The sequence below is a fragment of the Arachis duranensis genome, unplaced genomic scaffold (genome assembly GCF_000817695.3).
Source record: "Arachis duranensis cultivar V14167 unplaced genomic scaffold, aradu.V14167.gnm2.J7QH unplaced_Scaffold_232525, whole genome shotgun sequence".
Classification (NCBI taxonomy): Eukaryota; Viridiplantae; Streptophyta; class Magnoliopsida; order Fabales; family Fabaceae; genus Arachis; species Arachis duranensis.
In genome coordinates, this window is record NW_026264851.1 from 1,600,134 (window position 1) to 1,611,818 (window position 11,685).

The 11,685-nt window shown below is 28.7% G+C and overlaps 1 protein-coding gene across 1 annotated transcript; it reads left to right on the forward strand.

Moving 5' to 3' along the window:
• The first annotated feature begins 3,153 nt into the window (after positions 1-3,153).
• LOC127744131 (probable terpene synthase 11) lies at positions 3,154-6,547 on the forward strand. The gene is made up of 7 exons (XM_052256410.1): positions 3,154-3,391; positions 4,086-4,353; positions 4,727-5,099; positions 5,205-5,423; positions 5,496-5,634; positions 5,736-5,984; positions 6,164-6,547. Exons 1-7 carry the CDS (start codon positions 3,206-3,208, stop codon positions 6,452-6,454), a joined length of 1,725 nt encoding a protein of 574 aa, XP_052112370.1. The 5' UTR covers positions 3,154-3,205; the 3' UTR covers positions 6,455-6,547.
• The last annotated feature ends 5,138 nt before the right edge of the window (positions 6,548-11,685 follow it).

Consider the following 11,685-nt stretch of genomic DNA (forward strand, 5'->3'; position numbering starts at 1 on the left):
CAAGGCTCTTCCTTCTACAGCTTTCACCCAGCTTCGGGACCAACTTAAAGTGCAGAATCTGAAAAACTCAACAACTCCAACTTGACAGGGTCATGATAAAGAATGTGAAGCATAGAAATGTGAGGGTCATATAAAAATACATGTATAAGTTCAGCATGTATGAATATATGAGTTTAGTGGAGTAATAGGTAGTTAAAGTTAGTTGTTTCTAGATTTTTTATGAGTTAGTTACTTCCCAACTTTTTCCTGTTCTATTATGCTGAGCTGGCAAAAGTAGTTAGTGCTCAACCAACTCAGATCACACATATAATCTGTAATTATAACTGCAATAATAACTAGAATAGAATCACTCATTCTCTTTTTCAATTCTTCTCTTTTTCATTCTCAACTCTTCACAACTTAGCTCTCTTTTTTCTGCTGCACGTCTTTAATATCCTTTCACTAATGTTAAAATTTTTTAAAAGGATAAAAAATTCAAAAAAAAAAATTTTTTATTTAGTTTTACTGTTTTATTATTTTATTTTTTACTGTATATCTTAATTTCAGAGATAAAAAATTTAATTATTTTATTTGATAGATTATTAACACTTGAGAAAATTAAAAGAAGTTCATGCATCCATATAAATAAAAAGGGATTTGGATCCTCTAAAGTTTGAATTTTACATTAGAGAGTAAAGTGTGATCTTCTACCCTTGATTGGTTTCTCTTTCATATTTATTTTTGGTCCCACATATGAAATAAATGGTGAGAGATCACACTTTACTCTCTAAGGTGAAATTCAAACTTTAGAGGATCTGAATCCAATAAAAAGTACTGATTCAACTCTAATAGTATAACTAACTTGAGAAATTAATTTGTCAGAATTATTTCTAGTTGACAGAAGTTAATTTGAGATAAATTAATTAGCTCAAATCAAATTAATATAACTTACATTAGGTGTAAGCAGTATATAGTTGTAGATAATAAGCACCAATGTAAGTTGGCAAGTTTTTCACTTATATGAATGTCTATCATATACAACTGCACCATTTGCACCTAATATAACGGTTAATATCTCTAATTAACTTCTGCCAGTTACACAGAATTCTAACAAACTAATTTTTCAAATTAATTACACTGTTAAAATTGAGTCAACATCTTCTATTTATATTAAACTTTTAAGGATTTAACTAACATGTACTCTAAAAATATACAATAAATTTATTATTAATAAAAAAATTTTTGTAATATAAAAAATCAAACTTTTAATATATTTATTTTATCTTCATTAAAATAAAACATTTAAAATTTTCCCCAACTTTCAACACAACTCAAAGTCCAAGACAATGAACATATTAAAAAAGTATAATTTATTATTATTTTTGGTATAATTATCAATAATTAAACGGATCAATACTACACTATTTTTTATAACTCAAAAACGACCTACACCCGTCTTTTATTTCTAAAATGTTTTGCTATTTTTTTCCTGCCAAATATTTTAAATAATTATAAAAAAACCTACCAGCCACTTTTTATGCTCAAAACTACAACTAGATATTCTAATCCAACTCTCAAAAAGCTCTTTAACACTCCCCGAAATAACCTAAGTTCTACCAACACACATCAACCAAATACACTACACCTGTCACATAAACTCACAGCAAGAAAAAAAAGTGATGCATAAATTCTACATATTTTTTGCACAAAATACAAATATTATCATTCTGATGAATAATTCATAACCTATTCAATCTTTCTTTTGTATTAACCCTTCCTACTAAAATAAATTATGCAAAAAGTTCTTCTTTTGGAGGAACCAATCCTCTCCATATGATACTAACTAGTGAAATTGTAGTAATATCCTCTAAGATAGACTCTTTTTATAATATCTACACAAAATTGTTAGTAGAAAAAATATCTATTCTGTTAAAGATAGAATTTTTCTTTCCCCCAAAAATTTTTATTTATTGATAAGTTTTTTTTTTAATAAACGTTGATTCATATTTTGTAATATTCAAAAGAAGGGTCCATTTTCATAATTTTAACCTAAGTGATGATTGATTAGTATTTTATCTGTTTCAAAATATATTAATTATATGGTAAATTTTATTCAGTTATTTTTTTAATAAAAAATAAATTACGTTTTATGATAAATTTAATAATTATTAGATAAAATAAATTATGTCATTAAAATGATTAATATTAACTCTTAATTTAACTTAAATTTTAACAACTAAACTATTTTTTTGGGTGACAATAACCAAACTAATTAATTATAATAAAACCACTTGAACTTTATACTTATAAATTTACACAATTTTTATATCAATTTTATTAACAATTGTAAAATTTATCTTTATTACTCAATTAACATATTATCTATTTTTTAAATTTGAAATTTGTGATTCGGCCTTTTTTTTATTTGTTCTTTTTAGTTTTTCAGTTTTTTTTTGGTTATATTGTTAGATCTAATTAATATATATGTAGTTTCAAAAATAAGATCTCTTTTGTAACTCTTATAATTTCTAAAAAATGCTTTATTATATATATTTAATTTGTTTAATTGTTAATAAGAAGTAATATTAACCATGATGATATAATTCATTTTATCCAATAATTATTAAATAGATTATAGGGTATAATTTACCCTTTATTTAAAAGAGAATTGAATATAATTAATTATATTCCTCTGAAAAACAAATTTTCTTAAATTTCAAAAAATATCTATGCATTTTAATCTCGATATAACTTTTAACATTCATAATTTAATTGAGTGGTCTAGGAGTAATATTATTGTTGAATTTTATACATATTAAGTTGAATATTGACAATAAATCAACAATGCAGGTACATACTATTTAAACATATATTATATATAAATGATATGGGTGGTCAGTGGTCTAGTTTGCCTCCTGTCGCCGTTTGCTGTCTGCGCAGATTAATTGTACGAATATCATCATGTTCACATACATGGTAACATGGATTACATTTAATGGCATTGCATTATCGAAAGAAAATAAGAAAAATCAATCAGTAATGACATTGACATATGGGTGCCCACAAATTTCAAAAAACCTTTATTGACACGAAATTAATTTTTAGAAGTTGCTTTGGCTTATAGCGGCGGTTAGCGAGAATCTATATAAGGCGCAGACAACAATTGTGTTGATCATAGTCATAATAACAACATACATAGTTCTAACTTAGAGAGCTACTTGTTCATATGTCTACAGATCAAATGGCTCTTGTTATACAAGTTAGAGCTTCTTCGCTTTCAAGCTCAATTCATCATCCTCGACACAATTCCATGCATCCACCATGGAACTTGTCGCTACAAACATCTAAAGGCCAAGGGACCATTATGCTTAGTAAAAAATTATCCATCAATTCCGTTCTTCTTCGTGAGAAGGTGCCCTTTGATTAAACTCTCTCTAAGATTTTTATTTTACTTTCTTTGGGTAAATTAAAGTCCCTCCAAGTATTTCCATACTTGATTTATGGAAGAAGCAAACTTTTAATAACTATTTCCTTTTTATCATGGTTTTTATATACATTATAGATATGTTTAAAAAAATAATATATCTGTCGATAAATAATTGATTAGCGTAATAGATATTATAGTAATCTCGAATTCGAGTCTCAAGTAAAAAAAAAAATCAAATTACCTTCCAGTGAAATCTCGGATGCTCAAATAAAATTAATTATTTTTGATAAATAAAAAAAAGAAAATAAATTTAATATATTAATTATATTTAAAATATTATTCGTACACCAAATCAATCATTAAAATCAGTTACTAATGTAATTGTATATAAATATATATATAATTTAATTTATTTTTAATATATATTTTATATTCTAATATGTATTTTATACTAATGATTGATTTTAGTAGCTGATTAGCATAGTCGTTTACTACTTTTTAATGCATCCAAATTGGTAATACAAAGGCACTACTGGTTATATAGAAGAAAAGGATGAGCTAATATTCATGGTCAATTAACTATATTAATTTTTGGTTTCAAAGGTGACAAGGCCTTAATTTCCTTTTCTGCAGTTAATTATTTTCCTATTTTGGTTTGGTTTTGATGTTGGGGTGATAGGTGGAGTGTCTTGAAAGTAATGATAGGAAGAAAAGCTTGGAGCAGGTGAAGAAAGAAGGGCAAGAAGCATTGCTAAAAAAGTCAAGTGATCCGGTGGGAACAATGAAAATAATTGATAGCATTCAAGAGCTGGGAATTGGGCACCATTTTGAAGAAGAGATTAATGCACTTCTTGGAAAGATATGCCACTGGGATGCCTCACAAGACCTATTTGCCACATCCCTTCAATTTCGCCTCCTCAGGCACAATGGCTGGACCACGTTTCCTGGTATGTATTACCTTTATTCAACTAATTAATTAATTAATTTGCATTCGGCATGTTGATAAATAATAATTGAGGAATGCTATATATGTTATATCTTTATCATTATGTATTTTTTTTATATATTTTCTATTTTTATATTAAAAATAATATATAAGAAATCTAAAAAATAAAATTTTTTTATTTTGTTTTATACTTAAAATTTTTTTTATTGACAAAAATCGAATTCTAAATTTTTAGATCATAGCAATTTTAATATTGAATGGTAAAATTAATTCAAAAAATTTAAACAAATAGACATACATTCATGTTCTATTCAAATTAAATATTTGACTGTACCTATGATATAATAAGATGAATTATTATTGTTTGACGGCAGAGAATTTCAACAAGTTTTTGGACAAGAGTGGAAATTTCAAGGAATCACTGAGCAGAGACATAGGTGGCGTGCTAAGTTTGTACGAGGCATCATTTCTAGGTGCTGAAGGTGAAGGAGTGTTACAACAAGCCATGGACTTCTCAAGAGGCCATCTTCACCAATCAATCCCTCACATGGCTCCTGAATTAGGAAGACAAGTTAGCAGAGCCTTAAGGCTTCCAAGGCACCTTCAAATGGAGAGGTTAGAAGCCAAGAATTACATGGACCAATACAGCCGTACAACAACCAAAATACCAGCTCTTTTGGAATTGGCCAAGTTGGATTATGACATGCTTCAATCATTGTACAAAAGAGAATTAGGAGAAATCACCAGGTCACACTCTAATTTTAAATTTAATACAATATATAATCTAAAGTATATTTACTTTGAAATGCTTATATAATTGATGTGACAATTTATTTGTTTGCATTTGTTTAGGTGGTGGAAGGAATTAGGACTAATTGAGAGCCTTGGTTTTGCTAGAGATAGACCGTCAGAGTGCTTTCTATGGACAGTGGGGATTTTCCCAGAACCACGTTATTCCAACTGCCGTATTGAACTTACTAAAACAGTATGCATTTTGCTTGTTATGGATGATATCTTCGATACTTATGGCTCTTTCGATGATCTTGTTCTTTTCGTCAAGGCAATCAAAAGGTATGTGCCAATTAAGAGCAATATTTTTCTGCTTAATATTTTGAAACGAACCAAGTACTTTTTTATTTATAGATGGGATCTTGATGCAATGGAGCAGCTACCTGAATACATGAAAATATGCTACATGGCATTATATAACACAACTCACGAAATTGCATACAAAATTCAGAAAGAGCGTGGACTAACCGCTGTTGCCTACTTGAAAAAAACGGTGAGAATCCCAAGAATAAAACATATATACACAAGATACGTTTAATTTAAGATTCTAATTAACGAAAGGTTGATGCATGATTATATTATTATTTTGTTCAGTGGATAGACATATTTGAAGCATTTCTTGAGGAAGCCAAATGGTTCAACCAGGGTTACGTGCCATCTTTTAGGGAATATCTGGACAACGGGGTGATTTCCGCAGGATCTTACATGGCCATGACGCATGCAACTTTCCTCGTTGGTGATGGTATCTCAAAGGATACTCTTTCATTGATGAAGACATATCCTAGGCTCTTCTCTTGTTCTGGCGAAATTCTTCGTTTTTGGGACGACCTAGGAACTTCAACGGTACCTCATTCATCTTATACTTTATCACTCTATATACTCATTAAGTAAATTTAATAGTTGAAAACTGTTAAATACGTCATCTAATTTTCTCAATTATTAGTTTTATATAAAGACAACTTACTTAGTGATTAATTTACATAATTTTTTAAAATCCTAATTGCATTATTCATGTTGTTCAGGAAGAACAAGAGAGAGGGGATAATGCTTGCAGCATACAGTGCTACATGAGGGAAAATAATGGTTGTGATGAGAATGAAGCAAGAAAACATATAAGGGGGCTCATAGGGAAGCTGTGGTTAGAGTTGAATGGTGTAGCCATGAACACGACCGCTCTGCCTTCTTCAATAGTGAAAGCTTGTTTCAACATGGCAAGAACTGCTCAGGTCATATATCAGCATGGCGATGACAAAAGCACATACACAGTTGATGACTACGTCCAAACATTGTTCTTCACACCCTCTGCTATCTAGCTATGTAGTGCATGAATCAAGTGATGATTGTTCACCACTAATTAACTAGTATGTTATTTTTAGGATTCTAATTTTTTTTATATATATTTCTTTAGTCTATTTTGAAATGCGTTATGATTTCCTTAATTCATAGTGTATTTGAAATTTTAATAAGAAATTGTATCTAATTTTTTGTTAATTGAGAGTTTTAATCTATTCTTTTATTAATATTTTAGATTAATATACTTTAATATACATGAATTAGTTAAGATGAATAAATAATATATTAAAAGATGACAATGAAAAGTTAGAAAGAATGGTTATTACTAAAATGAGATAACTTATCCTATTTTCGGTAAAAGAGAATCAATCAATATATAAAGTCAAACGGTTGATTGAGCTTTAGGCTATGTCAGCCAATTCAATATTATTTGCAATATTCAATCCAATTGCACACGCCTAAGTTCCAACTTCTAACCGGTACATGTAAAAATTAAAATTGACCATTATGCTTTTTGAGTGTTTGACCAAGGTATGTTGCTTTTGTTTCGTTTGTCTATTTGGCCACGGAATATTGCTTACTTGCTTTGTTTGACTATTTGACTATTTGTATTGTCAATTTGGTAAGGCTAAATTTAGGATCAAGTTCCAAAAGAAAAGGAAAACAATATGGATACTATTAACAAATCGGCGCCCAAGATAAGAGGGAAAAACATTTTTCCTAGTTGGTGCGAGGTTGAATTTTCGTAAGCATGATCTAGTAGTTGACCAGATGTAACGTAGATTAAAGCGTGTTTTATTGTCGTGGACTCTCTCCAAGTTTTTTCTTGGTCAACTATTGACATTTTTGTGCACAAGGTAGACAATGACATGTATGACTTGGAGGTTCCGTAATTCACCCACTGCACTGCAGGAACCAAACCCAGATAGACCTGGGCCCTGGACCCTTCATTACATCTAATCAATAGACCCATATGATTTGTCCAAAAAAAAGAGGCCCATATGGTTCCCCCAGATAATAACTAGAAATACTTGCTTATTTGACCCAAAAGAAAAAAGAAATGCTTGCCTATCATCATAATTTTACTATCCAATAGTGTGTGTGAATTTTGTTTTGAGTTCAAAATTATTTATTTTAAATTATTTAATTACTACTAAAATATTATTATCTCTTTAATATTTAATTTCAGAGCAGACATATAAATATTTAAATTTATGGGGTCTATCTAATTTGGTGAAAAGAAGATCGCTACTAATGGATCTGAGACGGTGGGGATCCGAGGCTAAATTATGATTTGATGAGGTGGTGCAGTAAGAAGAAGACAAGGGAGAAATGCTAATGAAGATGGATGTTTGGTTGGCCAATTGCATGCCACTTTCCATCTTTGAGATTGAGAAGAAAACCCTGCCTATTGAGATCAGAGCATAGCAGGCACCAAATTCCATGACATCAACAGGAAATGATCTAAGCAGACGTAACCCTCACGTGCCACACCTTATTTTTGGTTTTTTTTTTTTTATTAGCTCCCAACTACCCCAAATTATTTTTTATACTGGGGATGTAAATGGTATTTTTTAAGATTATAGATGATAAAAATGTTATTTTTAAATGTGAAATTCTTTTATTTAAAATATGAAATCGGACCCTCCGATTTATTTAGAAAAAAAAATCGGATCATACGATTTATTAGAACAAAAATCGAACCCTCCGATTTGATATTAAAAAAATTTTAAAAATTAACTTACAAAGTAATCAGCCCTACAATTACTTATTTCCATATCAAAATAAAATCACATGCATCACCAGCAAAATTGAATTGCACACATTTATTTTCTATAACAAAAATTTTTAGCCCCCAAACTATGGTTAATATATTTTTTAATGGATTAGAAGAGTGTATTATATATAATTATAAAGAATTAATGTATTTTTTTATGAATATGAAGATAATTTTTTTAAAATTAAAAACTATAAATTGAAGGTTTAGATTTGGCTGAAAATAAAAGACTGAGGTTTAGATTTTAGATAGAGGTAGAAACTTGAGATTTTAATTTGTAGAGGAGTGTTAGGAAAGTTATTAAATTTTGTGATTTGTAGCTATTAATTAATTATTATTGGTGTTTTTAATAGTGTGAAATTCTATTTAATAGTGTAGAATTATTTACTTTTTTTGTTAGTTAAGTACTCACTAAATTTTAATAAAAGTGCTAGTTCCTAAATTTTTTCGTAATTTATATAGAATAAAAAAAAATTTTTTAGAATAAATCAATGGATCGATTTTAGATAAAAAAAAAATTTCAAAAAACCTAACTTAAGAGGTCTAATTTACATGTTCAAAAAAAAAAACAAAAAAAATTTTAAAAAACCTAACTTAAAAGGTCTAATTTACATGTTTAATTTTTTTTTTGCATTATAAATCGGAATATTAAATTTATAAACTTATAAAAAAAATTACAAATCTATCCGTCCGATTTATAATATTTACACAATACAAAAAAATAAAAAGCCCCCAACTACTATATATGATACTAGTACTGTTAATTTCCTACTTCAGTCGGCTAATTTTTTTTGGATATGCAGATTCTGTGTGTGTTGTGCATAGGTGTGAAGGTGGGTGGTGCTAGACATGAATGTGGGATAATTTTTTTTGAACTATAAAGTAAAAAAATCGGACTGTGCGATTTTTTTGTTAAAAAAATTTTGAACATAAATCGGATGGTCCGATTTGTGAGGGAGGAAAAATCGGATGGTCCGATTTGTACTTTTAAAATTTTTTTATTTTGAAAACAAAAATCGGATGGTCCGATTTCAATATTAAATTTTTTTAATTGTTTAAAATACAAATAGGACGGTCCGATTTGTATAATGCAATTTTTTTTAATTTTTTAAACACAAATCAAACAGTCCGATTTGTTCTTAACACCACAACTACGTAAAATACTCCTACACTCCATAATTCTATCCTACACCATTCCTTCTCTCATATCTAAATTAAAAATTGACTTCAGTGATGTAGAGATCATTAGTATAATATAAAGAAAGGAATTATTTTATCTAAGTATACATGTTATTTGATTATAAATGGATGTAACTGAGATAATATTATTTATATTTATGGTGTTGGCTTCGCTTCTATAAAATAACATTGGTTTCACCACTCATCGTCATTTTTTTCAAAATGGAATAAAATTACAACAATACAAAGTTATGCATCATTTCATTTTGCCTTTTGTTTATTTTTCATTTGATCCAACTTTTTTAATTGGATGTTCTGTTTGATCTTTTTTTTAATATTCAAATTACTTGAAATTTTATTTAACCATGTTTTTAACAACGAATGCTACTCATTTTTTTATATTCTTATTCTTTATTCTATCTATATATATTTGACCGCGCTTATCCAACTATTTACTATTTAACATAAATAAAAATATACAAATTAAATTCAAATGAGTTTTCATTAAAAAAATATTTTATATTTTAATGTTATTGAAAATTTAATAGATAAAGAAAATATAAATATATATAAAAAATATTATTTATATAACAAAATTAATTTTAGTATATAGATAATATAGTTAAAATATATAAATATAAATTCAATACAAACAACATAACACAGCTAGAAATATAACCTTCAAATTAGAGATGGCAATAGCGATCGAGTTTTACAAATTTTGAGATTAGGGTCTAGGGAGACCAGGAACGTAACGTGACTCGTTAAAATTTGAATAAATTATCATTTAATAATTTTTAATATTAAACTTTAAATAAAAACAATTTCATATAAAATTTTCAATTATTTATATCCACCGTTCTATAGTTCCCTGATACTACCAAGTTTAATTCATTGATGCAGTACAACTAGTATTTAAATATAGGTGGCAACTTCTGCTGGGATGCATGGATTGAATACAAATTAAAAGAAGGGACTGAGGTTGATGATCGCATTCACTTCAATTTCGTATCATCAATTCATCATCTTCAATTCACAAGGAAAAAAATGCCTTCTTTTCTTTTGTTAGTGCTTCTGAAATATTATATCAAATGCATTGCACCAATACATAATAAATATATAACTTCCCCACAAGCTACTTCCCTGCAGGTAACAACATTACATCACCATTCACCACCATCCTGCTACAAGAAACCAACCATCAATGCAATTCAATTGGATTCAGTACTTTGATTTTTACTGTTGATGTGAGGTATCAATCCCACTCATCATACTTCAAAAATTCACGCATGTACCTACATCAATACGTGAAATTTAGTTCATTATTTAGTCATCAATTAATAAATCAAAATATTACAATCATAATTCTTTTCATGCTTTTCTGACATATTTCAGTACATTGGTTGGTAAATATATATAACATAAGAAAAAACTAAATTTTGATTACAAGATACATTATTGTGCTTTATCAAATCTTTTATAGTAACGTTATATTAAGTTATTATACGGCCGTTTGTTCTTATAGTTTCGTGATTAATATTTGCTAAGTTGGAATTCAAAACAACTCAACGGTAAATTTGTACGGGGAATACTTGCATGGTTAGAAATATCTTGTGCTATTTGGCCCCTTTCGTTTCGTTTCTTATGGTACAGATAAATTGGTAATACATAGTCACATACGAACATGATTACAGATTTTAGGAAGTTTTTAACAGCTGCACTGTAAGAAACTTTTCAAGACATGTACAGTGCTTCCAATAAAGAGTGGTTGAGCACTATGCTTTATGGATTTGCGCGACCACGTCTTTATCGAACAATTCGTAAGATGGAAGAAAGCTACGACCCGTACAATCTTTATAATACGGCCAACAAAAGACAGGTAACATTTCCAAATACCAGCTTGTCAAAAAAATTCCATTTTATATTCCATAGTATATCTTCAATTCAGAAATTATTTTTAATATGAAAATAGAGATGGTGTTTTAGTTGAGTATTGATATTTGAAGTGTATTATAATATTGTGGAAAGGTGAAAACTCAGCTAAAGTCGACTTTACGTAAAGTTGATACTTGAAAATTATTGGATGAAAATTTAGTCAAGTCAGTCAAATTATTAAACAACTCTCAACGTCGACTTCACCTGAGTTTCTACCTTGTGGAAATTATGCAACATGCCTCCCACATGTTTCAATACGCCCTCACGTGTTGGCTAAAATGTTACAACGTATCCAACACGCTTGGTTAAAAAGTTACTACGTATCCAACATGCTTCTCACGTGTTGATTTTCTACTCAAA